Source organism: Porites lutea, chromosome 14, assembly GCF_958299795.1.
Source record: "Porites lutea chromosome 14, jaPorLute2.1, whole genome shotgun sequence".
Classification (NCBI taxonomy): Eukaryota; Metazoa; Cnidaria; class Anthozoa; order Scleractinia; family Poritidae; genus Porites; species Porites lutea.
The window spans coordinates 21,103,994-21,131,414 of NC_133214.1; the positions used below are offsets into that span (position 1 = coordinate 21,103,994).

The following is a 27,421-nucleotide window of genomic DNA, read 5'->3' on the forward strand; positions in this document are numbered from 1 at the left end:
CAAGAGGAAGTATGTGGTCTTTGGTTTCAGAAAATGATGGTCAAATAACTGAGATAATTTATCCCATTACTAATTTTTGAAAGGCATTTACAGCTGTGGTTGTTGTTTTATGTTCAGGAGTTTCTTGGAAATATAGACAAGGATACTGTAGTCAAGCACGAGCTCAACAAAGAAATTAAGACACGTTACATCCGGTTTCGCCCAACAGGCTGGCACAATCATATATCCATGAGAGTGGAAGTCTATGGGTGCAAAGGTAACATCGATGGGTTTTAAGAATTTGTTGAAAATTTAGTTGCATCAAGAAAAAAAGAAGAACCAAAAGAAACAAGATCTTCCTATGTTTAGACCTTCCATCTTTAATTTTATTTTATTATTGAGTTTTTCAATATTTATATTATTAAATTCATTTTTTTTATCTTTAGACTTCGTTAAATTTCAAATTAACTACAAGCCCTTAATAATTTCCTTTACCATGTTGTCAAGTAACAAGCCACGAAGTTCAAAATATCGCACTAGAAAAACTAGAAGTTAAATTAACGACATCCCTGGCCTTGGCAACAAGGCCTTGCCCAATGGACAGTAGCCTGTCTGCTGGAGAACTCAGCTCTGATAAATGATACTAAATAAATAAAATAACCTCCTCTACCTGATTTTTGGTTGAATCGGAATTTGAAAATATTGGTTTTTGAGGGGTGGGGAAAACCTGAGTACCCGGAGAAAAACCTCTCAGAGAAAGGGAGAGAACCAACAACAAACTCAACTCACACATGGCCATGGCATCGACACCACGATTTGAACCCGGGCCACATTGGTGGGAGGCATTTGCTCTCACCACTGCACTTTCCTTGCTCCCTACTGATACTAAACATATGGCTGACTTTGTGACCACAAACTCTGTCCAAATTACGTGTTTTGAGCTAAGTTGAGGCCAGAAATATAAGATTCAAGGAGAAAATACAGTTCCAAGTACAGTTTAATCGAAGCAAATGTCATCATGAGAATTAGGGGATGAAGAGGAATAATGGGTAGTTGATAACTACATTTAAAAATTCCTTCTCGAAAATTTACGTTATTCCGTAATTCCAACACCACTGAAATTTCATATCATTCCAACCCCAAAACATTGGTAATTCTGTATGGCTCAGTCAATTCCAAGCATGCCCATCTTTGGACAAAGATTAAAATAGCAATGTATTGTGTCTATCTAAATAGGCATATTTTCAAGTGAAATATCGAAAAAGGAACGATATAAACCACTTCTGGAAGAACTGATAAATGTCCCACCCTCGGGGAGAGGTTTTCTGACAAATCCTCCCACCGCTGGGACCGACAAGATGACAAACGCCCGGGGCGGGGGGATGGGTACGCCTGGAATTGACTGAGCATTATTCATAATATTAGCATTTATTAAATATTCCTCCTTATTCCCCGATTGAGAAGGTTTGAGGCATCACCCTTTTAAATTTTACCGCCGTTTAAAGCCAAAGTTTTTTCCTAACTTGTCTTTTAATATAACGCTTACCTTAGCTGCCATCGGTAGAGCGGTACCCTGAATCAGCAGGGCGTTTCCCCATCACTTCCTTCAAAGGGACAAGTTGTTGAGGTCGCAAAATAGCAGTTTCTTACGACTATCTAAGCACTGCCTTTTCTTGGCGAAAAGTAGAATATTCCAAAGACGCAGTACAAGACCAGCAGGTCGTGCCCTTACTAAAAACAAAATCCTCTAACAACGACTCGGTTCGGCGCCGCCATTACAGGATTTACATGACGTACCCCCCTTTTATATTGGAAATGCCGCTGTGCGGAAAATTTACCAGGCCTACCGGTCAACATTTCAGACGGACAAACGGGACCGACGTTAATTACGGGCCTTCCCTCCTGTAAGTTCACCCACTTCCGAAAAAAAAAAATTGGGAAAGTTAAAAAGGGCCGGTAGTGAGAATAAAGAGAAATAAGCGAAAGGGTCAAAATCTGATTTAATAAAGCAAAAAAACAAAAAATTGTAAAGCTGCACAGAAAAAAAATTTACAAAGAAAGGGAAATTATCCATGCGGAGATGTACGGAGCTGAGCTGAAAGCGACTAGTCTTTGATTCTGCGTCGTTGAATTGATCCATCGGTCACAACGATCGGCGGGGAAAGAACCAATCCATAGTGGGTCTGCCTTGGTGTAACATGAATTCAAAGGTACAGATTTCAGGAAAAAGCAATAAAGGTTGGAGAAGCCCATCTGAAACGAAATTAATTGACAAAAGCATTTCTTGATCGCTTAAACGGCCGCAAAAACAGTCAGAACAACGCCGACCAATGCTCCTTGACGTCAACTGGTCCTTATTTTAGTCCAAGGGGTCTTAGGTCTTCGTTTTTGGGTCTTCTTTTTAGAAACACCCGTCAACTGGTTCTATGGAAGTGTTGCTTGCATGAGAGACAAGACGTCAGACTAAATGACGTAGTCGCGACATCGTTGCTAGGCAACTCCGGATATCAAACCGATATTAATTGCCTCCACTACACAATCAAACACACACAAAAAAACATAGAGGAATGGGCGCTTCGGGCAGCCAGGCCCATAATGATACACTTTATTAGCTCACATAAATTATCATCGTAACAGTAATTAAAGATAAATACGTCACAGCCGGACACGTTAACCCTAAAAAACCAATCATTGGAAAATTAGGGACCGTGTAACCCCAAACTAATGCTGTGGCGTCGCCGCTTTGGGGTTATAAAGTCAATCCGGTAAAACCGTTGTAACATGTATAGAAACCCGAAGGCCAACGACAATGACAACAACTCAGAAGCATACGTCATATTACAACTGCGAAACTAACTAAGCCTAATATAACGATACCTTGATGCCTCGCGCGCAACACTCGACCTCAGTTCTCCGAACTGTGCCGGCAACATTTTTATTTATGTCAATCCTGATTAACACAAATTACAATATCGTCACTCTTCTCTTGGCGATTTCGTAGGAGCCAGGCGGGATACAAATTATGGGTGGGTTCCAAAAGCTCCGTTCCGGTAACTTTTAAGTAGTTAGTGGTGACAAAAGAAATATTCCTTTGTAATATCATGTCCTAACAGCCGAATATACTTTCACGCAAATTATTTTATTTGTTTTCATTCTTAGAAATTCGCTGCCCTAAACTTCCGCCCGTCAAGTACGCAAAAGTGATTCCAAGTACCTGTGACGACCAGTCAATGAGATTTAACTCATCCTGCAAATTTATATGTCCTGACGGCTTTACTACGGATGTTACTGCACCCCAGATAACCTCGAGAGTTTTAACGTGTCAGCTCAATGGCGCATGGAACGCTCAAGCTCCTCAATGCCATGGTAAGCGTTTTCCAGTCCCCTTTGTGTTTGAGGCAGGAGCCCATAACCCGGAGCGAGCAACTTCCATGCGCTCGAGTCACGGTGTTTTCACGGACCAGTTTATTTTTAGAACGGTTTTGAAGCGAATTTTTAATATCCTTTAAATTCCACAAACCAGTCAGCAAAACCTACAAAAAATAAAAGTGATATTTTTTCCCGGATGTTTTTTCCGTTTTAATAACGTTTAGCTTTATACCTTTTTTATATCTTGTACTTCGAACACGCTAATAGACGTGGTGAAGATTTTATTCTCGCGGGAAAAGTGCTTTAAATTGTGTCTAAAAATAAACTGGTCCGTAAAAACGCCGTGACATAGGCCTAGTAAGGGAGTTGGTTGCTCCGGTTATGGGTTCCTGTTTGAGGTTTTCTTTTGAGGCATACTTTCACTGGATACCAAAATTGGAAATTTGGATAGTACTATTCAAATCAGTCATTCGCGCTTGAAATTTAAAAGCAAAACTTTCGTCATTTTTTGGTTTATTATATAATTAATTCTTTCGCTTGTTCAGTAAGAAATGCTAGAAACAGTGCAAGGCCAACCTGTTTTACAGGCAGGTCCCCTTTGTAAATATGAAAAAAGGGCTTGATATCAATGGATTTGAAACTTCCAGCCAGTGTTTCAAACTATAAATGGACATGGACAATCAGAAAACTTAAAAAAAAAAGTTTGATTTCAAACAAGGAAAGGTAAGCAAACAGAACTTCACTTTAAACATGTTAAAGAATAGGAGACAATGAGATGCACCACTAATTAATCAAAATCAGGATCATGTAACTTTGAGCATAAACTGTAGCCTGCGTAACATGGCGTTTTTGGTTGGGCGCGCAAAGCAATTGACCACTCCAGAAAATACCATAACATACCATAATGCTCTTTGTTTGTCACCTCAAAATTTTGCATAAGCATTGTCTTCAATTTCTCTTTGGAGTTAAAATTGCCCCAAGAGATACTGAAGACAATTAATGCTTGTGCAAAATTTTGGGAGGATAAACAAAGAGCATTATGATATGTTATGGTATTTTCTGGGGTGGTCAATAAAGGCGGGTTAGGGCGCAGAGAAACCGCGAGGAGATTGGGGCGGGAGCAACGAACAACCTTTCTATCATTCTCTCTATTTTTTCGTCAAATCAGTGAGAGGAGTGCACGCGCGTGCGAGTGTTTGGCGGCGAAGCAGCGAGACGCTAGAAACTAGGGCGGCAGCCCGAGAAGTCAGTCACGCGCGTGTTTATTTTCAAATCTCGCGCGTTCCCCTCTATTGACTGAGAAAAACAGGTCAAAATAGGGACTGCTCGTAGTCTACTCGGAGTAATGCTATTGATTGTTTTTAGGATCTAGGCTGTCAACTTACAAGTCAAGTAGAATTTGGGACTTAGTATCCATTTTAGCCACATCCCTAATGTCCTTTGTTTGCAGAACTGCCTTTTTTTGCCACTAAATATATTTACGAAGTAAATTTGCCTAATTTATAGATTATCGGCCCCCCACGATGACGTGTCCTGGACCTAACATAATAGGTCATACAACCAAAGGAAAAGCGACAGGAAAGGTATCATGGAATATCCAGGTGACAGACAACTCTGTAATTGTGGATCCCAATGCGAAGATAAATGTAACCTCAACTCATCAACCTTCTCAAGAACTTCCTATTGGTGCGACTGATGTTCAGGTTACTGCTAGTGACAGCACAGGAAATACAGCAACATGCAGTTTTACCGTTGACATTGAAGGTTAATACATAGAAAGTGAAAAACTTTGGGCCTTGTCTACTCGCATCCGGGTTACCCTTACACCAAATTAAGAAAACAAATGTAAGGCATTCCAGATATTTACAAAACACGTTTAGAATATAGTTTCTATATTTGATGCAATTCCCAAATATAAACCCCCTGAGGACTTATATATAGGGAAAGCATATTTTCAGAATTGTACGACATTATACAATGCTATCTTACCCACAGATATTGAGCCACCAACCATAAGCCGCTGCCCAGGAGACATTATGATAGAAACTCTACAACGTCAGGTGAGAGTAAACTGGGATCGACCAACTTTCACCGACAATTCGGGCATTCCAGTCGCAGTAAGCTCAAGTAGATTAAGTGGAGATCTTTTCAGCGCTCCTGGTTCTTACGAAGTGGTATATACTGCATCTGACAGTTCTTCTAACACCAACAAGAACTGTACATTCAGGATAACGTTGAAAAGTAAGTTGCTGTTACTACAGCTCTTTCAACTAAATAATATTATTAGTTAACGTTAAAAAGAAATTTAGCCATGGGTTTTGTCCTTTCCACCATGCGCTTGCTTTTATTAACTAGTAGTCATTACAAGTTAGAGGAATGCGTTTAACATGGAAAGGTGAAGGTGCACAAGCTCCAGAGTTATATTTGTAGTTCCGGCTCCTTAGACCAGGCCTACAAAAAAAAACAGCCGAAAAGAATAACAGCTCTCTCATCAACTTTGTTAGATTTGCTCTTCTGTAACACCTCTCAGCGCCTTGTTGATCATGGAGTTATTCATCTTGCCTTCAGTGACCACTCACTTGTTTATTCTGTACTCAAAGCTATCGCCACGGTCCTAACCTCACTCTTTTGTCTCAGTTGGTAAGACATAGCGGATAATCGCAGCTGTTTTTGCTCAAACGTTTGGAAGCCTAAAGAAGTCCAGGTCGGTTCTTTTTGTTCGAAAGAGATAGATGAATCCTTTGTTTTGAAGCAATTGTTTCCCTTAAGCCCAACAAAATGATTGGTTTGGACAGAACTAGTGCAAGACTGGTAATTGTTTCACCTGCATTGTGCAGGCTGGGCCGTGAGAACAGGTGGTGTGGTTTAGAGGTACGGAAGGTGGTACAGGAAAGTGTGGGAGGTGCATCGAAGTAGTAATACGGCGGTAAGAGAGAAAAAAGGGCGAAATTTCAAAGCAAAAAGGGGCGGGAGCCTGAAATGCAAGGTTCTGGAGGCGGAAGGCTTGGACACTCATGTCCCTCCACCCTTGTAAGATTTCGAGTTTAACGTTTATTGATGAAATTTATGTGGTGAATGCTTCCTTTACAGTAAAAGGATGTCCTCTTTATTCGCCCCCTCAAGGCGGTGCCCTGGTGTGCACCCCTCCAAAAGGTACTTATCAACCTTGTGCAGTCATGTGTCGCACTGGCACTGACTATGTGTTCAGCCCACCTCTGGTATATTTCTGTAGGCTTTCGTCTGCAAAATGGGATTACTTTTCGTTCTTCCATTTTCGTGCAACTTTACCCTGGCCAAACTGTACCGGTAAGTGCTTTAAATAACTTTCTCTTTTTCCTTTTGAGTGCTTTGGATATATTTCAAAGGTTTATTTATCATTTATAAGGCTATAGGCCAATAGGAGTGCCCCATTTTGATCAGATGCACATAATTAACTTAATATCGTATTGAAAAAGAGATCAATCTCAAAGACACGTCCTTTTTGTTAACTGATCAAGAAACTAATCAAATAAGTTGAATTTTTAAGAGCAAAACCTTTCTCAGAATTATTTTGAGAATTTCAATTCTCGAAAATTTGTAGTCAACAGCTTTGTTCAAACACAAATTGTTTATCGAACGACGCGTTCAACAAACGTAACTTAAATGTGACAAGTAAACGACAGAAATCTCAGACCTTCAGTTCCTCTATATCGCGGTGTCTGGTTCACCTGACAAAACTAGCGCTGTTTTTTTTTTTATCCAGTGGGTCCATGTCTCCTTCAATGCGTTCATCATGATCAATTTCCGCGGTTCATTCATTTCTTTGTTTTGTTCATGCGATCCATAATGTTTTGAACGTTCTTTAAATGGGGCACACTAAACAGTATTTTTCTCCGCGCGTCAGCAACAAAAACAACACTGTATACTACCTTTTCGAGTTACAATTATATATATTTGTACATTAATCTTTTGTGATAATATAATAAGAAACGGTAAATGACAAACTGACAAAATGTGAGTTAATATAAAAACCAAGTAGACTGCGAGCAGTTTTTATTTTTCTTTGCAAAGTTACTGCACGCGAAACCTAAGCACTCGAGTGGCGAATTAAGCCGCGAGCAGCAAGAAACGAGGGCGTCTCAATCCCTTATTATAATAACAACGTCATGGTTTGCAATCGCGCTGGATGAGATAAGAACTAGACGGATTTTAGGAGAAAAAGAGGACTGCAAGCAGTCTAAAAGCGAAGATGCCGCCTAATTAAAGCAATGCTGGATTTGAACGATCAACTAGATCCTCTTAGTATAAGAAGCTTCTCATTATTTTTTTCTTGTTTTTTCCTTAATGCAGCTGGGGGGAATCCTACTTCGATAAAGGCGTGGAGCCAGCAATATCATTACTATGATGGAGATGAGCATGATCCTAACGTCCAGACCACCATCAAAGACAAATTCCACCAATTGTTAATGTTGTCGTTTATGCGTCCTATCTTTTGCCAGAGTGACCCCGGTTTATGCTCGAAGGATGAACTGTTAGTTTATCCTGAGATCAACGGTAAATCATAAAGCATGCATGGTCAGCTATAGCCTGCTGACACAGACATATTTCCGGTCGTCGCTCTTCTCCACCCGAAAAGTAACTTTTAACTTTTAAGTTACCGTAAATGATCGATTAAGAGCCGCTACTCGAATAAGCGCCGCTTTGGAATAAGCACCGCACCTTTACCGAAAATAATTTAATTACCGCCGCTCTCGAATTAATTTGGGTATTTACAAATTAACGCCCCACCTTTGTTATAGTGCTAAAGAGATACAGAGGATATTACATGGCCGCGCGGAGATACGAAATTTCTCTTCGAGTGTTGAAAAATATTTCGCGAGTGAGCGCAGCGAACAAGTGAAATATTTTCAACACGAGAAGAGAAATTTCGTTTCTCCAAGCGGCCATGCAATGTTCTATTTATTATATAAACACCAATGAAATACCAAACCATTTCACTGAAACAGTTTTTTCCTGCGAAAGGCGCGATTCATTATGTAGCCATAGCAACGGTGATATTTTCACATGTGAAAATAACATGTTATTTTCACGTGTGAAGTTATCATGTTTTCGCGCGAAAGCTCACCTGGTATTTCATTGGTATCAAAACCAAATCGCTTGAGAATTAAATAAGATGCCAACCAACTCGTGAGTTCCAAAGTGTTAATGTAGGAAAATTCTTGAAACTGAGCTCATATAACAGTTAGAGGTGTACATATTATATCAAACTGTGCATACCAAGTACGCGCCTCACTAATTCTCTCTATATTCCCCTCAGTGTTTTACCCGTAGTTGAAATAAGCGCCGCACTCTTATAAGCGCCACACCTATGACAACAACCTTTTCCCTGGCTTTGCAGAAAGGAAAATGTAATAAATCGATCATTTACGGTACTTTTCGTGTGGAGAGAAGCGACGACCGAAAATCCGTCTGTGTCCGCAGGCTAGGTCAGCTACAGGCAAATCCTTGTTTACTTTTTTTGCCTCGTGAACATATGCTTATCATTATCTCTAAATATTGAAAGAGTATATAACAAATTCAGTTATTTCTGAAAATTTGGGCGCGACATACCGAATAGTCATTAGGGAAAACGTGGAACGACCTCCTCTGTGACCTGGGAAGTCATGTGACTGATGCCCCGGTGATACTGTGTAAGAAGCCACAAGTTTGAGATGGTCATCGATTAGTCAACCCCTTCTGTGCTATTGATTAAGCAAAATTCCCTTAAAAGACACTAATCAATATACTAGATCAAGCGTTACTTGGGTTGGCACTTGCCAACTACTTTGTTCAGTTAAAGGAAACCTGAGACAGCAATGAATAAAAAACGCGGTGTTGGGAAGTTGTTGGTTTGAATGTTTTTTTTTTTTCGTTTCATGAACAATCATACATAAACATTGGCGAATCTATGGCAGTGGCCCAGGCAGGGGTACTGGTCCTCCAACTTATGTTAAGACCAGTCGGCCGGGCCGAAATTAATCGCTCCATTCCTTAGTTTTGTGTTAGTGCTTGTTCTAGTAGGCAGCTCCTCGAGCTCAAGGAAGTAGCGAGATTCAAAGACCGATTTCGAAAGTTTTTGCTAGGACGAAGTTGAAAACTAGAAAGACTGTTCAACTTTTGAACGCCAGCAGGTTCTTTAGTCAAAGCCAAAAGGTGATTCTTTCACTTTGCCGATTTTCCAATCGAGGTGGCTATACGCAAAGCTAGGGCGCACCTCTTGCCAAAGCACATGCCATAATAGAAACAGAGAATGGTGCCTACTGTGGTGGTAAACAACTTAGCTTACATCATGACTTAGCCACCGCAAAGAAACACTAAGCAGACGTTTCAAACGCTATAATCTATAAAAGGGCGCAAAAAGATGAAAAGTAATTTTTTTTGGCCAACTTTGTCCGTAATTGCATTCTCTTATAAACAGGTTGATTCAAGTGGTTTTGAAGAAAACTGAAGCCAATAAAGGTGGCTAGAGGCGCACCTTATCAAAGTCCTATTTATAGCCTACAGTATCGGTAAATCTCAGTATAAGCGTTGACTTTAATTTATCAATAAACAGTGGGATATACAGTCGACTCTCTCTTAACGGACACCTCTATAAGACGGACACCTCCTAAAACGGACACCTAGAGTTGGTCCCTACCTTTCTTTACTCCCTTTATTTGACTCTCTATAAGACGGACATCTCTCTAAGATGGACACTTACTGCCGGTCCCAAAGGTGTCTGTCTCAGAGGGAGTTGACTGTAATCAACTGTGATTGATCATGAAACGCATGGTGTGTTGCATCAGTTGGGTAAATGCCAGAGTTTTGTAAAACGTAAGTTTGTAACCAAGATGACGAGAATTTTAAATAAAGTCGTTAGTCCCCAGTACAAGCATAAACCATGGTTTCATCTCATCTTGTACAGCTCATCATAGGCTGTCTAAAAGGGCTTTGCCGTAATAAAACCAATATAGGTTTATTTCCCCGATAGACCCAAACTCTCTAAAGTCCGATGCTAAGTTGCTTTAGCTACCCTTGGCCACAACCCTCTCTCCTCTGCAGAGGCTCAAAGAGGCATGGCGAGAGTTAGTGCAGGCGCAAAATGTGGTTGGACCTTTCGGTTTTCGCGCCTTCACTCACTTTGTGCAGCAAAAATCCAATAACACCTTACAAACCTTTGAGGAGGAGAGTCAGAGCCCACAACTTACAAAGAATATACACTATAATGGATTACTACCTTTAATTAATGCATTTGCAAAAGCTTTCAAGAAGTCCGGTCCTACCAGTAAATCAAAGTCTCTGTGAGTATTGGGATATATATGAGTTGGTCGATCTGTGAAGATTGTAGCAGTGAGACCAATACGACCTATCACCAAAGAATTCATTTAAAATAAGCTGTGAATGCGCAAAGAACAATAAATTGGTAATAGCAAAATGACCTTTTACATGTACGAATTAATACTGTGAAATGCACAGAAAATATATTTTGATGTGAAGTTGTAAATTCAATTTTAGGAAGCTCGTAGTAGACTAGAAATCAGCTTAAATACAAAGAAAGGCAGCAGCAATAAAAAAAAGATAAATATAGCCATTAGATCAACATATTTCATCTTTTGTTGTAGAAATAGGAACTGGGATAGCCCATACTTATAATGCAAATTTGATTTGTTTTTGTTTTTGATTTTTTCTTTTCTTTCTTTCTTTCTCTTTTTTTTTTTTTTTAATTTTTTGAATAATTCAATCCCAAGCACACTGTAAAATGAAAAGAGCCAATTTGGCCCCAAAAATAGGGCCAAAACGGGTGTGACAAACAAATCCGCACGCAAAAAACTTCTACCTTTTGTTACACTTTACCTAGCCTGAAGAGAATACATATGGGGAAATGGCACCTTATACAAAACCAGCAACGACTAAGAGAAATCTTTAAGGAGCCTCCCCTCATATTTTATCGATAGGAAAAATCTCTTAAGGACCTATTAGTTAGAGCGAAGCTCTGAAGGTCATACTACTCACCCGTACGACTTAGTGCAGGAGTCGTGTGGTGCCCGTCGCTTATTTTTAACCATAAATTGCCTATACGTAGCGAGAATTACAATTGTACATTCAAAACAGAAATAAAGTTTCCTCCATTATTAAAATTGACTGTCTTGTTCACGAGATGTTGCACATCAAACAATTAAGACCGCGCTTGAACGTACAGACGAATTCTATCCGTGCCAAAGTCTTTGTCTAGCTCTATTTCATTTATAACTGCACTCGTATTCATTTATTTCCGATTCCTTGATAATGGCATCATGAGGTCGTCGAGACGTCAAAACACTATCTCGTTGGTTTTTACTTGTTTATAATTTTCTAAATCATTATTAATAATTACTAATTTTTCGATTTTCAAAAAGAACCAAAATTAGCTGTTTTATAATGACTAACAAATTTTGGTGATTTAACTGATTTAAAAAGGTATATTTACAAGTACTTAGCAAGCAACAGAAGCGAAAATTGTTTCTTCGTATTTAAGAAAAAGAAGACTGAGAGAAAAACTGACTTTAAGTCTGGAATTGATTGAAATTACTTGAGATATTAATAATTGCAGTCTAGTACTAGGCTTTTCGTGTTTGAAAATCCTAAATATAACACTCACCATGCCATCGAATTAGATTTCATGGGATAATGAATTTTCATGATTTAATGGGATAATTAGTTAGAAATGGTGTTTTTACAGCCGTCTTTCTGAGACAACAATCAGTGAAACGTGATTTTACACCTAGGGTAACACATTATCAAACCCAAACATTTTCTCACGACACATGGAAAATTACTGTATTTCTGCGCGGAGATACGAAATTTCTCTCCGAGTGTTGCTTATGAGTAAATAATAACTAAACAGAAGAAGGGAGAAAAAAGGCAATCTAGGCCGATTTAGCACTTCTTTGCATAACTAAATAAATAAAAGGTCTTTATTGTTTTTTGAGCAAAAATACATGCTAAAACCAAGAACACTTACATTAAAAATAGCAGAAAGGATTACAAGGCTTAAAAAAAACTCCATCTGGAAGAACTGAACTTAACATTCAAGATCCACATTACATTAAATAGCTACTCTATATCTGAAAAATAGCCTGTTAAAAAAACTAATTTTAAAACGTTGGGTATTTACCCTAGGGAGTTGACTGCTAGGAGCTCGGAGGCGCGCCGAACTTTCCTTCGTTTTGGGGACAGAGGGTGGCCGGGCATACCGGAGATCTTCTTGAATAGTGAGCCATCTACCTCTTGTACAGTACGTTATATATGTCAATTTGGTACGAAATATATTTGCGTTTACAATCTTATGGATTATGCAGCTAAAATTCGTGCTATAATTGAGGTCTGTACTGCTCGAAGGTTCCATGCAAATGATTCGAACGAAGCTTAATTTGATAATTCGCCCCATGATACTTTGCGGGCCGAGCCCAACCTCCTCTAAGAGTCATCCAAACAGTAGTTAGTGTTAGTGATCCAAGCCATAGTAACGCGGGTATTCGCTTGATTTATTAAACTGGTTATATGTTTCAAGAATTTTCGGAATGGAGTAAGGGTCGAGACAACAAAGCAAATAAACCTGCGAAGGAAGTTCCACATTGTCATCACCATCATCATGAATCGAAAATCCAAATATAGCGATGTCAATTTCAATACAACCTCGTCCCCAGGGTCCTTTCCTATTCATCCCTAGGGACGAGTAGAAAAGGACCCTGGGAATGACATTGATTTTCAATACAACTTAATGGTGGAGATTGGATAAAAACACTCTGGACCGTTTGAAACGTGTGTACCATACTGAATATGACAGCTGGAATTATCATTAGGGCTCAGAAACTGTTTGCACACCTGGATTAATTAAAAAGCATATCTCCAATTATTATTGCCTTGTTAACAAGAGATAATGAAGTATTTTATCCACTTTTCTCGCAAAAGCGTTGGTAGCTAAGGTTGCCGCAACTTCACACGCTTTGGTGTTAAGAATTAAGGAGACAAACATGTTTAACAGAAAACTTGCGTTTCTGACGTTTTTGTTGCACTCCTTTTCAGTTTCCTACTGTAACCGTAAGTATTTGTAATTAAAAATTTATCTCGACATTTTGATAACTGCATTGAGCTAGCTTATCTAAGAAGTAATTCTGTTGTATTGATCGTGAATGAAAAGTGGCAATAGTATTAATTCGGGCTGTTCGCACGAAGAAAAAAGCAAATTACGTGAGTCCAACTGTCCCTGAAGGGACCTTTTCGGCTTGGATGTTTTGTGTTGTTTTTTTTTAGAAATTCATGATGTTCTCAAGTTCAGTGATATTCATGTTCTCAAGGGAAAATCCCTTTTGTTATTTCATAAATCATGAAACAGCGCCCTTTCTTATCATCTGCTTTTGTACATCGGTCTCCTATTTCATTCCATTCTTTTTTTTTCTCCTTTTTTCGCTCTTCTTCCTCCTTTCCTTCTTTTTCATACATTATGACAAAGTGTTTTTCTTTTCTTTTCATCTGCTTTTGTTCTCGTTTTTCCTTGTGTTTCGAACGCGGCACGGCGTTGTCAACAAAGATCTAGTACGGGACGAAGCACTCCGCTTGTGCTTAACCCCTCCCCCTCCCCCCAAAAAGTGTTGCTTAACAGAGGATGATCAATAAGGGTTTCTGGGAAACTGTTTACCTACCCCTCCTCTAAGCCACCGTTAACACTTACTTCTCACTTAGGGCAAAATGTTGGGTTGAGAGAAGGGTTAGGCAGGCAGTTTCCTAAAAAAATAAATTGATCCGACGATTCTAATGCAGTTTCTTTATGAACATTAATGAGTACTTATACTTCATCAAAGAATGCAACGACGCTCTCGGCATGGAAAGCGGTACTATATCAGATGCGCAAGTAAAGGCCTCCACAGAATGGGATAACAATCATGCTGCCATCCAGGGAAGACTGCATTATTTAGCAAAACCTGGCAAGGCAGGATCCTGGTCGGCTAAATTCAATAACCTTGACCAATGGCTCCAAATTGACCTGGGTAGTCGATACACCAAAATAACTGGTCTAGCAACGCAAGGCAGAAATGCTTATACGCAGTGGGTTACTAAATACAAAGTACAGTACAGCGACGACGGTGTAAACTTTCAGTATTACTCGGAGCAAGGCGTAATAAAGGTAGTTTATCGTTTATAAAACTTAGATGCACGCTATACTTCGGTCATCAGTTCCTAATCATCATCATTATCATCATCATCAACATCATCATCAACAACAACAACAACATCATCATCATAATCATCATCACATATTTCGTTCGCCTTAACAAAATATAAAGAAGAAATCTAGCGCTTTATTTTCATAAGACACCACAACACCTATAAAAGATACCAACTAGAGTTTTATGTGTTGCTCTGTATGTGCGGCTGGGCTAGTTCAAGATTATTTAAGCAAAAACTCAAGATTCATTTTCTGAAAGGAAAGAAGGCTTAATCAACAGACAATCTATAGCGTTTTCTAGTTAATACAGTTTCTATAAAACGAAGACTGCAACCTACTGCTCTTCAATGAAGTGCTTAGTCTTGGGTTGTTGAAAAAATATTGAGTATAATAACTCAATTTTTTATCCGTCTGTGAATTTCAGCCTTAAGTAAACTCCACAAATAAAATGTCCACGTCCTTTTGTTTTACACTGACACATCTTTGACAAACCTCGCATTGTTACACATCATTCCCATTATTAACCCTTTAAGCCCAATATCCACATACAAATTCTCCAAACTGGTCTCTATACATTTCCTTAAAGACTTGGTTGAGAGAATTTGTTCCCTGATCAAAGCTTCTCACAGCAGATGATAATTTTATTAATTCTTACAACATTTTACCTTGATTATGTATTGATATTGTTAGAACAGAATGGACTTTGGTCACTCTTGGGACTTCAGGGGTTAATTTTCAGAAGGCATTTACAACCGCATTTGGTGTTTTATGTTTAGGAGTTTGTTGGAAACACTAACCAAGAAACTGTAGTCAAGCACGAACTCAACGAAAGCTTTAGGGCACGGTACATCCGTTTTCGACCAACAGGCTGGTACAGACATATATCCTTGAGAGTGGAAGTCTATGGGTGCAGTGGTAATGTATTTGTCAAAAATTTCGTTTGTTCCAGCCGCGTTTCTCTTCTTGCTGATGTATATTTTGTAAAGACCTTTCTTCAGTCTTCCACTTTTGTTTCTTTTAAAAATGTTTCTATCAGTACTAGTGAATTTCAGTTCCATTTATTCATGCTTTCCTTATTTTCGGTGACTTTTTTATCATCTCCTTTTCATCCTCGCTATCGATTTTTCTTCTTTTCTTTGGACTTCTGAGAATTAAGAGAGATTTTCTTTAAGAATTATCAATGAGTATTTACACTTCATTAAAGAATGCAACGACGCTCTCGGCATGGAAGACGGTGCTATATCAGATGCGCAAGTAAAGGCCTCCACAGAATGGGATAACAATCATGCTGCCATCCAGGGAAGACTGCATTATTTAGCAAAACCTGGCAAGGCAGGATCCTGGTCGGCTAAATTCAATAACCTTGACCAATGGCTCCAAATTGACCTGGATAGTCGATACACCAAAATAACTGGTCTAGCAACGCAAGGCAGAAATGCTTATACGCAGTGGGTTACTAAATACAAAGTACAGTACAGCGACGACGGTGCAAACTTTCAGTACTACTCGGAGCAAGGCGTAATAAAGGTAGTTTATCGTTTATAAAACTTAGATGCCCGCTATACTTCGGTCATCAGTTCTTCATCATCATCATTATCATCATCATCATCATCATCATCATCATCATCATCATCATCATCATCATCATCATCAACAACAACATCATCATCATCGTCATCATCATCACATATTTCGTTCGCGTTAACAAAATGTAAGCAAGAAATGTAGCGCTTTATTTTCATAAGACACCACAACGCCTATAAAAGATAACAACTAGAGTTTTTTGTGTTGCTCTGTATGTGCGGCTGGGCCAGTTCAAGGTTATCAAAGCAAAAAATCAAGATTCGTTTTCTGAAACGACAGAAAGCTTAATTAGCAGACAACGCATAGGGTTCTTTACTTAATATAGTTTCTATAATATGAAGACTGCAACGCAGTGCTCTTCAGTGAAGTACTCAGTGTTGGGTTGTTGAAAAAATATTGAGTATAATAACTCAATGTTTTATCCGTCTGTGAATTTCAGCCTTAAGTAAACTCCACAAATAAAATGTCCACGTCCTTTCGTTTAACACTGACACATCTTTGACAAACCTCGCATTGTTACACATCATTCCCATTATTAACCCTTTAAGCCCCAATATCCACATACAAATTCTCCAAACTGGTCTCTATACATTTCCTTAAAGACTTGGTTGAGAGAATTTGTTCCCTGATCAAAGCTTCTCACACCTGATGACGATTTTATTAATTCTTACAACATTTTATTTCGATTATGTATTGATATTGTTAGGAGAGAATTGACTTTGGTCACTCTTGGGACTTCAGGGGTTAATTTTCAGAAGGCATTTACAACCGCATTTGGTGTTTTATGTTTAGGAGTTTGTTGGAAACACTAACCAAGAAACTGTAGTCAAGCACGATCTCAACGAAAGCTTTAGGGCACGGTACATCCGTTTTCGACCAACAGGCTGGTACAGACATATATCCATGAGAGTGGAAGTCTATGGGTGCAGTGGTAATGTATTTGTCAAAAATTTCGTTTGTTCCAGCCGCATTTCTCTTATTCCCGATCTATTTTTTGTAAAGACCTTTCTTCAGTCTTCCAGTTTTGTTTCTTTTAAAAATGTTTCTATCAGTACTAGTGAATCTCAGTTCCATTTATTCATGCTTTCCTTATTTTCTGTGACTTCTTTTATCATCTCCTTTTCATCCTCGCTATCGATTTTTCTTCTTTTCTTTGGACTTCTGAGAATAAGACTAGAGAGATTTTCTTTATGAATTATCAATGAGTATTTACACTTCATTAAAGAATGCAACGAGCCTCTCGGCATGGAAAACGGTGCTATATCAGATGGGCAAGTAAAGGCCTCCACAGAGTGGGATAAGAATCACGCTGCCATCCAGGGAAGACTGAATTATTTAGCAAAACCTGGCAAGGCAGGATCCTGGTCGGCTAGACATAATAACCTCGACCAATGGCTCCAAATTGACCTTGGTAATCAGGACACCGCAATAACTGGTCTAGCATCACAGGGAAGGAATGCTTATGGACAGTGGGTTACTAAATACAAAGTGCAGTACAGCGATAATGGTGCAAACTTTCAATACTACACAGAACAAGGTGTAATTAAGGTAGTTTATCATTTAAAGTAGATAACTTAGATGCCCACTGTACTTCTGTCATCATTTCTAAATAATATTATCGTCATCATCACCATCAACATAATCACCGTCAATATCATCACATTCACCATGTATCTCCTTTGCCTCAAAGAAATATATTTACAATGTATACAAAAAAATTATGTAGCTTTGTGTTTCCTCAAAAAACCACAAAGCGTATAAAAAATACCACCAAGAAGTTTAACATGTGTGCTGTGCACAGCTTGGCCAGTTAAGGATTACCTTAGCAAAAATTCTAACTTTTTTTTTTCTAAAATGTAAGAAGGCTTAGTTAACAGGTATCTGATAGGTTTTTTTACTTAATATAGTGGTGTCCATAAAATGAGTACTACAACCTAGTGCTTTTCAAGGAAGTATGTTGTCTTGGCTTTCAGATAAAATGTCTGAGATAACTGAGATTTTACTAATTTTTGAAAGGCATTTACAACTGCAGTTGTTGTTTTATGTTCAGGAGTTTCTTGGAAATACAGACCAGGATACTGTAGTTAAGCACAGGTTCAGTGAAGGAATTAGGGCACGTTACATCCGGTTTCATCCAACAGGCTGGCACAATCATATATCCATGAGAGTGGAAGTCTATGGGTGCAAAGGTAACATTGTTGGGTAGAAGAATTTGTTGAAAACTTAGTTTATAATATGCCAGAAGAAAAGAAGAACCAGAAAAAACAATACCTTCCTGTAGTTTGACCTTCCATCTTTAATTTAATTTTAATTTTGAGTTTGTCAATATTTATATTATTAAATAAATTTTTTTTACCTTTAGACTTGGTTAAATTTCAAATTAACTATAAGCCCTTTGTATAATTTGCTTTACCATGTTGTCAATTAACAAGCCACAAAGTTCAAAATATGGCACTAGAAAAACCAGAAGTTAAATTAACAGCATCCCTGTAGTGCAAATTTTAAGCAACTGACAACAATTGGCAAAAAAGCCTTGCCAAGTGAACAGGAGTCTGTCTGCTGGAGAACTCAGCTCTGATAATGATACTAAATAAATAAAATAACGATTTGGAGGAACACATTCACAAGGTGGTTCTTCGTCTACCTGATCCTGGTTGAATTGGAATTTGAAAATATTGTTTTTTGAGGAAAGGGGAAAATAGGAATACCCAGAGGAAAACCTCTCAGAGAAAGGGAGAGAACCAACAACAAACTCAACCCACATACATATGGTGTTGACACCGGGATTTGAACCCAGGTCACTTTGGTGGGAGGTGAGTGCTCTCACCACTGTGCCACCCTTGCTCCTCACTGATAGTAAACAAATGGCTGACTTTGTGACCACAAAATCTCGACAAGATGGCAATGCCCGAGGGGGGGGGGGGGGGTGGGGGGCCTGGGCACGCTTGGAATTGACTGAGCATTATTCATAATATTGGCATTTATTTAATATTCCACCTTATTCCCCGATTGAGAAGGTTTATTATAAAGGCACTATCCTTTTAAATTTTAAGGCCGTTAAATGCCATAGGATTTTCCTAATATGTCTCATAATATAAACGCTTACCTTAGCTGCCTTCGGATGTTGGTATCGGTAGAGCGGTACCTTGAATCAGCTGGGCGTTTCCCCATCACTTTCTTCAAAGGAACAAGTTGTTGAGGTCGCAAAATAGCAGTTTTTTACGACTATCTAAGCACTGCCTTTTCTTGGCGAACAGTAGAATATTCCAAAAACGCAGTACAAGACCAGCAAGTCGTGCCATTGCTAAACACAAAATTCTCCAACAACGACTCGATTCGGCGCGGCCATTATAGGTTTTACATGACGTACCTACCTGTTAGATGAGAGATGCCGCTGTGCGGAAAACTACAGCCCCCGAAATGCGAAATGATCCCCAATTGTTTCCCCAATTAATTTTAGGAATGGAATGGTATTCCGCCCCCGGGATTCCGCCACGGAATTATTACAAGTTTGTTGCAGCGTTTACGTTCTTGAATCGAATCAGTACAGTTTATGTGATTTTTAGCTCTTGTGTCATCTAATCGTCTTTGTGTCCCCTCATGTGTTGCATCTTTAACATCATTATAAATTTTCGATCGTATGGAAAATCTCACAGGGGAAAATTTAATTCAAGTATTTTCAAAAGGCTAACAAAAGTTACATCTTAAACAGTATAAATTATCTGAAGGAATGTCTGAAATTCAGGCTAAGTATTGGACAACTATAGCTTGCGATAATCGGAAGGCTGGTGCTCATAGCTTACTAAACAATATTAAAAGAATCCTCCGACAACTTCAAAAGAACGAACTGAGAGACCGATAAAGGCCTGTTGGCTTTTTTTGTCATGTGAAAGGCTGTAAACCCTTTTCATTTTATTTCTAGCTATTTCATGTCCTGCGCTTTTCGTGACTTTCGCCGATCCTCCGAGTGGTATGTGCTCCAGTGCTGATTTAAGCTACCAGACCAGCTGTTCCTTCAAATGCATGGCTGGGTACCAGCTGAAAGGCTCTGAGGTGCGTGTCTGTCAACTCGACAAGACATGGTCTGGAACCCCATCGACTTGTGAAGGTAATCGACATATATAAATCTAATATAAATCGATAAGTGTCATAAATGTCTAAACCGTTGCTATGAGCACCACCCTAGGCATTATCCTCGATCTGTTCACTAATCTTATAAGTGTGTATTGCCAAAACTAATCGTATAACATAAGCAAAGACAGATCACTAATGAATGACGAGATAACAAAAAGTTGCTTCTTTTAATTCATTAGCTAAGTAGACAACTCACATTTGCAGCATCTACTTAGATCCCATCGGCATCCCTTTACAAAACGAGGCTGCAAAATTGTTCCATAAAATGGGGGTTGGTGGTATCCCCGATTAAGAGATCCGAATGGGTTCCAAAAGCTCTGTGCCGGTAAATTTAAAGAAGTTATTGGTGATAAAAGAAATATTCCTCTGTAATATCATGGCCTAACAGCCGAATCTTTTTGTTTCACGCAAATTAGTTTAATTGTTTTCATTCTTAGCAATTCGCTGTCCTCCACTTCCGTCCGTAAGGTACGCAACAGTGATTCCAAGTAATTGTGACGACCAGTCAATGAGATTTTCCTCAGTCTGCACATTTTCATGTCCTGATGGCTTTACTACCGATGTTACTGCACCCCAGACAGTTTCGAGATCTTTAACGTGTCAGCTGAATGGCGAATGGGACGCTCAAGCTCCTCAATGCCATGGTAAGCGTTTTCCAGTCCCCTTTGTGTTTGAGGCAGGAGCAACTTCCATGCGCTCGTGTCACGGTGTTTTCACGGACCAGTTTATTTTTAGAACGTTTTTGAAGCAAATTTTGAATATATATTAAATTCCACAAACCAGTGAGCAAAATCTATACAGACCTAAAAATGATATTTTTTGCGGTTTAATAACGTTTAGTTTTCCTTTTTGATATCTTATACTTCGAATACGCTCATAGACATGCTGAAGATTTTATTCTCGCAGGAAAAAGTGCCTTAAATTATGTCTAACAATAAAATGATCCGTGAAAACGCCGTGACATAGGCCTAGCATGGCCGTGTCTTGCTCCGGCTTTGGGTTTCTGTTTGAGGTTTTCTTTCGAGGCACACTGACATTCATTGGATACCAAAATTGGAAAATTGGATAGTACTATTCAAATCAGTTATCCGCGCTTGAAATTTAAAAGCAAAACTTTCTTCATTTTTTTGGTTTATTATATAATCAATTCTTTTGCTTGTTCAGTAAGAAATGCTAGAAACAGTGCAAGGCCAACCTGTTTTACAGGCACGTCCCCTTTGTAAATATGAGAAAAGGGCTTGATATCAATGGATTTGAAACTTCCAGCCGGTGCTTCAAACTATAAATGGACATGGACAATTAAAACTTTAAAAAAAAGTTCATGTAATAAACGCTGGCACCAGTTTGATTCAAACAAGGAAAGGTAAGCAAACAGAACTTCATTCACCACTAATTAATTAATTTCAATAAAAGACTTCATTTGTTTATGAAATCAGGACCATTTTTATTTTAGTTCATGTGATTATCCATTAACTTTAAGCACAGACTGTAGCCTGCGTAACATGGTGGTTTTGGTTGGGCCGGTAAAGTAATAAAGGTGGGCTAAGGCGCAGAGAAACCGCAAGGAGATTGGGGCCGGAGCAACGAAAAAACTCTCTATCTTTTTCTTCAAATCAGTGAGGGAGTGCACCCGCGTGCGAGTGTTAAGCGGCGAAGCAGCGAGATGCTAGAAAATTGGGCGGCAGCCCGAGAAGTCAGTCACGCGCGTGTTTATTTTCGAATCTCGCGCGTTTCCCTCAAATGACTGAGAAAAACTGGTCAAAGTAGCGACTGCCCCTGGTCTACTCTGAGCAATGTTATTGATTGTTTTTAGAATCTAGGCTGTCAACTTACAAGTCAAGTAGAATTTAAGACGTAGTATACATTTTAGCCACATCCTTTAATGTCCTTTGTTTGCAGAACCGCCTTTTTCGCATCTAAATATATTTACGAAATAAATTTTTCTAATTTATAGATTATCGGTCCCCAACGTTATCGTGTCCTGGACCTATCATAATAGGTCATACAACCAAAGGAAAAGCGACAGGAAAGGTATCATGGAATATCCAGGTGACAGACAACTCTGTAATTGTGGATCCCAATGCGAAGATAACTGTAACTTCAACTCATCAGTCTTCTCAACAATTTCCTATTGGTGCGACTGATGTTCAGGTTACTGCTAGTGACAGCACAGGAAATACAGCAACATGCAGTTTTAGCGTTAGAATTGAAGGTTAATAGATATAAAGAGAAAAAGTTCAAAATCAATTTAACATTAACACTTACTTCTAAGTTAACATTAACACTTACTTCTCACATAGGGCAAAATGATGGCTTTGGGGAGGGGTAGGTGGGCAGTTTCCCAGAAACCTAGATTGATCCAAACTTCAGGCCTCGTCCAGTGGTATCCGGATATTTTTGAAAATGGATATTTTTTTCTCCAATTTTGAAAAAGGGTAGCTTCTCTTACTGGGCATGCCCTGTATGACGTATGATATTATCGTATTCGAAAAACTCCCTGTATACACGAAAACGATAAGCTGGCGTTTTCGAAAACACTACTCTGGGGACTGTTTTCAAAACCCCATTTAATTCCGATTCCCGTTTAATCGGAAGGCTAAAACCGAGAAAAATAAATAAATAATAATAACAATAATGATAATAATAATAATGATAATAAATATCCGGATACGTGGGCCTGAGAGTCTTCGGCGAGTGATTTCAACCTTCTCTTGTGTTCTTAAAACATAAATATTTTCTTCGGGGTAGGACTTTACAAAGTTAAATTGCTAACCTAAAAACTATACAATATTCATTACTCAATTGAGGGACGACCGGTGATTATGTATCGAGAACGGAGCACTTACGAGATCTTACGTGTTGTACGGATCGTTAATGCGTGGAATAACTTGCCTAAAGATGTTGTACACGCAGGATCGCCGACTTTATTTCGCAACAGATTAAGGGTCTATGTGAACATTGATTAATACGTTTGTAAATAGTTTCAATTATGATATGCACTTGATGTTTTTTACTCTATTTTTTAGGTTTTATATTTTTCTCTCTGTTTATAATGTTTTAGATTCTAGATTTTATCTTTTTATCTTTTATTTTGGGGAATCTTTTACTAGGGTTAGCTTCTAGATATCCCCTTTCGAGAGATATTTTGTAACTTTAGTTTTTATCTCTTGAATAAAGTATTGTATAGTATAGTATTGTTACTCGAAAATTGAAAAATGCACCTAAAAAGGGTCGGCAGGGAGAGTAAAGAGAGACTACTCGTTGTCTACTTTTTGCCTAAAGTACCTACTATTTACTAAGTGCGTGGTGTTGTGAGTAGCGAGCCACCGTTTGGAACAAAAACGAAACAATTGGCAACTTCTTTGTAATAAAAAGTTTACTCATGTTTAAAGGAACGGGGAAGAAGTAGTTAAACCCTGTTAGACACTGTTCCATAAAATGATATAGCAGCCTTAACAAACGGAATAAAAATTCCCATCGGTCCACGCGCACTTCCTTTTTATCTTCTCCCAAACCACCCGCGCGTTTTCCTTTTTTTTCCCCTCCTCTTTCCAAACTTCCTACAACACAAAAAGGCCTCTGTGGGGAAGAGAGTAGTATGCGCATACCCTTTGTCTCCTACGATCGATATCTTGACCTTTTCTTTTACAATGTCATTTTACTTTAGATATTGAACCACCTATCATCAAGCAGTGTCCAGGAGATATTGTCCGAGAAGAGGAAAAGCCAGAAGTCCGAGTACACTGGACGAGACCAGTTTTCTCCGACAATTCGGGAAGTGTCACGCTCTCTTCAAACAGACAAATAGGAGAATTATTTGCTGTCCCCGGCACATATCAAATTGTGTATACCGCAAACGACCCGTCAAATAATGAGAACAAAAATTGTTCATTCAGGATAACACTGAAAAGTAAGATTTACTCATACTTAAGTTACCAAATTTTCAGCACTGTTTCACGAACTGCTACACTAATAATCATATACAGACTTTTAGTTGCCAGTCAGTTTCACTTTTCTATCTGAGTAGTTTTAGTGCAAAAAGTTTCATGGCATTGAGACTATTTTGAAAACAGGAAATAACACATTTGATATTTTTAACACAAGACATGTTATTAAGGCAGTTCTTCTGCTAAGACCAGTTACAAGCAGAAACCAGAATAATAGATACGGCGATAATAATGTAAGTGTAAAAAATAGGTAATAAGTGCCTAAAGATAAATACATTTATTAAACAACGTAAAAATATCAACAAGAAATCTAAGAAACAATGCATATTTTAAAGAAAGGTTGGAATTGAAGTGCTGTAATTGCCAAGTCGGCCTACCTTTGTCGTTTCCAATGAGGGGCGGAAGCAAAGGGAGGGTCTACGGCCTAGAAAAACTAATGTATAACGCAAATGGAGGATGAAAGTAATTGGCTTCAACTAGGTGGACAAGCTGGACCCCCTCAAACAAAAATACCTTGATCCGACCCTGAAGAGGCGATTTACTTTTGTTTCACATCTTGATTCAGTTGGAAAATGGTAGTGGTCGGTCAATTGTTTCATCCACATTAGTCGGACAGAACCAAGCTAACATTGTTGTTTTTCTCTATACCCAAACTTTCAATGTTTTAAACCTTTACGCAAAAAAATCAAGGGAAACAAGTTTTGTTGTATTTTCTTGCAGAAAAAACGTGTCCTTTATACCCGCCTCCTAGAAACGGAGCCCTAGCGTGCGTTAGTAAGGGTGGTGATGATACTTGTGCGGTCATGTGTCAGACTGGTACTGACTTTGAGTTTAGCGTCCCATTACTGTACTTCTGCTCAGCTGGACAGTGGAGTTTCTATTCGCTCCCCGGCGCGTCTTATGATTCGACTTTACCCTGGCCAAACTGTACTGGTAAGAGCTCTTAATAGTTCTTTTTTCCAGTCCTCTTGAGTAGCCTGTGCAAGGCAGTGAAGACGAGCGAAAAGAGCGACTGGCAGTAAAAAAGCGAGCGAATGAGCGAGCGAGCAAAAATATCCTCGTCTTTCCCAAGCCCCTACCAGGTCTTGCGGAATTTTTTCGATCCGCTTTCGCCACTATCTTGCAACCTGGAACGGACTACCTCTTGAGAGCTTAGGTTTTTAGAATTACCACCTTATGCAGTACCAATATATGCACTGAAGCACTAGTAAGTACCAATTAATTGGGGTGTCCCATTTTGGTCTTATACACAGGTCTACTTATCGTATTGAAAAGCAGATCAAGATATGTCCGATCTGTTAAGTCATACTACAAATCAAGACTCTTGAAGTTTCAATAGCAACAAACCTATAGGAGATTTACAATCTTGGGAAATTTGTACTTTACACTTTTGCTCGAACACACGATGTGATATCGAAACGTAACTTTTAAAATATGACAAATAACATGATGACTAACATATATGGCTGACAAATTTCAGGCCCACAATTTCTGTTTATACCGTGTCTAGATGACTCAATTTTTTTAATTCCTTTTTTTTTATCTAATATGGTTCATCTTTATCAATGCGTTCATCATTTTGGCAGTTCATTCATTTCTTTGTTTGGGTTTGTGCCACTAAAATCAGTATTTTAAAGTAAGCTAAAAGTTTTTTTTCTGTTTAAGACAATAACAGATGGCTATAAGGTCTTTTTAAGTTACAGTTATATAAGATCCGGAATAACCATGTGAGAAAGCCAGATGCCATTGTTTTAAAGTTCTTTTGGAATGAGACCTTTCCATTTTCTTTTTCTTTTTTTTAATGCAGCTGGGGTGAATCCATCGTCATCGATAAAGTTGTGGAGCCAGCAATATCACTACTTTGATGGAGATGCGCATGATCTTAACATCCAAGCCTCCATCAAAGACAAATTCTACCAGTTGTTGACGTCGCCCTATGTTCCTCCTTTCTTTTGCCTGTTTGACCCCGAATGCTTGAAGAATATCTTTGTTTCCCCTGGAATTAAAGGTAAATCTCAAATCCTGCCAGCCATACAACCACTGAGACCTGCCTTGATTAGGACAAGTATGTGGAAACCAAACTAAACCATTGATATAATAGTGATCACCCCATCCTCCTGGATTGTACCACATAGCACCATAGGCTCCTAACAAAGCACCGCTCACACTGCAAACAGAGGCTCGTATTACTGTAGCATTACGAACTTTCTAGTTTAGGTGATGAATTGGTCAGTGCAAAGAGACTCAAAGCAGAATTTTTTGAAGCGTTGTAATTTATTCATCTAATGCTTTGTAAAAAGTAAACTGAGGTGAAGGAGTTATATTTTTACTCACCTTTTTCTGTATTTGTTTTCCCTTAATAACAGGTTGATTCCAGTCGTGGTTTTGAAGCAAACTGAAGAGAATAAAGGTCGCTAACGGCGCACTTTAATAATCAAGAGCTTTGATACAAGCCTGTATAACCCTTGGTATAGTCAATAAACTAACACTGAAATATTATCAGCTGTGATTATTTATTGCCTGCCTAAGAGTATGTTCAGGGTAGAGAGAGAGGAAGCTGCTTAGACGGTGTCACGTTGATACCAATACTACTGGTGATTTGGGAACAGGAATACCCATACAAGGATACCCAAATCACTGTGACAGCGGATTAAAAATAGGTGAAATCAAATCAGCTGTGCACAATTGCAATGATTTTATCCTGAGTTTTTTTGCAAAATGATCCTTTGAATGTCGCATTGATCACTAAATGTTTTAAAATTTGAAATTAGCCAGAAATCTGCTCCGTTGACTACTGACTAATAATTTGCAAGGGCCTCTCTTTAAGTCAAAAGGTGATTGTAAGTCGATCCCCTTTTCTCTATAGCCTCAAATAACTCAGAACAGAGAAATATTCTAGCCCTTTTTCATTGATCTTGATTAATCTTTTATCTTTATCAAAAACTATGATTAAGTGTTTTAAGAACGCAGTAATTTAGGATGGGTGTTGTTGTTGTTATTTTTTTTTTCTTTCACTCTCTCCTCCCATTGTAGAGGTTTTTTGACTTGATCCCCCCCCTGTTCTTCTTTTTTAACACCCTCCTCTAATAAGAACAGCTACTGTTTTTTTTCACCGTCTTTCAAAGTTTTAAAGAACGATATTATATTATAGTCGGTATAGATGATTACAATTATTTTCTGGGAGGCAGTTTATCTTCTTTGGGGA

General features: G+C 38.7%; 2 protein-coding genes across 2 annotated transcripts; both read left to right on the plus strand.

The window, feature by feature from the left end:
• Positions 1–13,299: 13,299 nt before the first annotated feature.
• Positions 13,300–20,260, plus strand: LOC140924053 (lactadherin-like). The gene is made up of 8 exons (XM_073374053.1): positions 13,300–13,425; positions 14,187–14,509; positions 15,328–15,466; positions 15,756–16,078; positions 16,928–17,066; positions 17,361–17,683; positions 18,186–18,324; positions 20,058–20,260. The coding sequence occupies exons 1-8, from the start codon at positions 13,359–13,361 to the stop codon at positions 20,258–20,260; spliced, it is 1,656 nt and encodes a 551-aa protein (XP_073230154.1). The 5' UTR covers positions 13,300–13,358.
• Positions 20,261–20,686: 426 nt separating this feature from the next.
• LOC140925216 (sushi, von Willebrand factor type A, EGF and pentraxin domain-containing protein 1-like) lies at positions 20,687–26,701 on the plus strand. The gene is made up of 6 exons (XM_073375201.1): positions 20,687–20,913; positions 22,224–22,481; positions 23,937–24,179; positions 24,937–25,149; positions 26,024–26,224; positions 26,583–26,701. Exons 1-6 carry the CDS (start codon positions 20,778–20,780, stop codon positions 26,585–26,587), a joined length of 1,056 nt encoding a protein of 351 aa, XP_073231302.1. The 5' UTR covers positions 20,687–20,777; the 3' UTR covers positions 26,588–26,701.
• The last annotated feature ends 720 nt before the right edge of the window (positions 26,702–27,421 follow it).

What these genes read in the sequence shown, in the direction of transcription:
- LOC140924053 (XM_073374053.1), top strand. Translation starts at nt 13,359, where the DNA reads ATGTTTAACAGAAAACTTGCGTTTCTGACGTTTTTGTTGCACTCCTTT. An exon ending in CGGAGCAAGGCGTAATAAAG is followed by an intron (nt 16,079 to 16,927) that starts GTAGTTTATCGT and finishes TTTTATGTTTAG; the next exon opens with GAGTTTGTTGGAAACACTAA. An exon ending in GGAAGTCTATGGGTGCAAAG is followed by an intron (nt 18,325 to 20,057) that starts GTAACATTGTTG and finishes TTTTATTTCTAG; the next exon opens with CTATTTCATGTCCTGCGCTT.
- LOC140925216 (XM_073375201.1), top strand. Translation starts at nt 20,778, where the DNA reads ATGAGATTTTCCTCAGTCTGCACATTTTCATGTCCTGATGGCTTTACT. An exon ending in TCAAGCTCCTCAATGCCATG is followed by an intron (nt 20,914 to 22,223) that starts GTAAGCGTTTTC and finishes TCTAATTTATAG; the next exon opens with ATTATCGGTCCCCAACGTTA. An exon ending in ACCCTGGCCAAACTGTACTG is followed by an intron (nt 25,150 to 26,023) that starts GTAAGAGCTCTT and finishes TTTTTAATGCAG; the next exon opens with CTGGGGTGAATCCATCGTCA.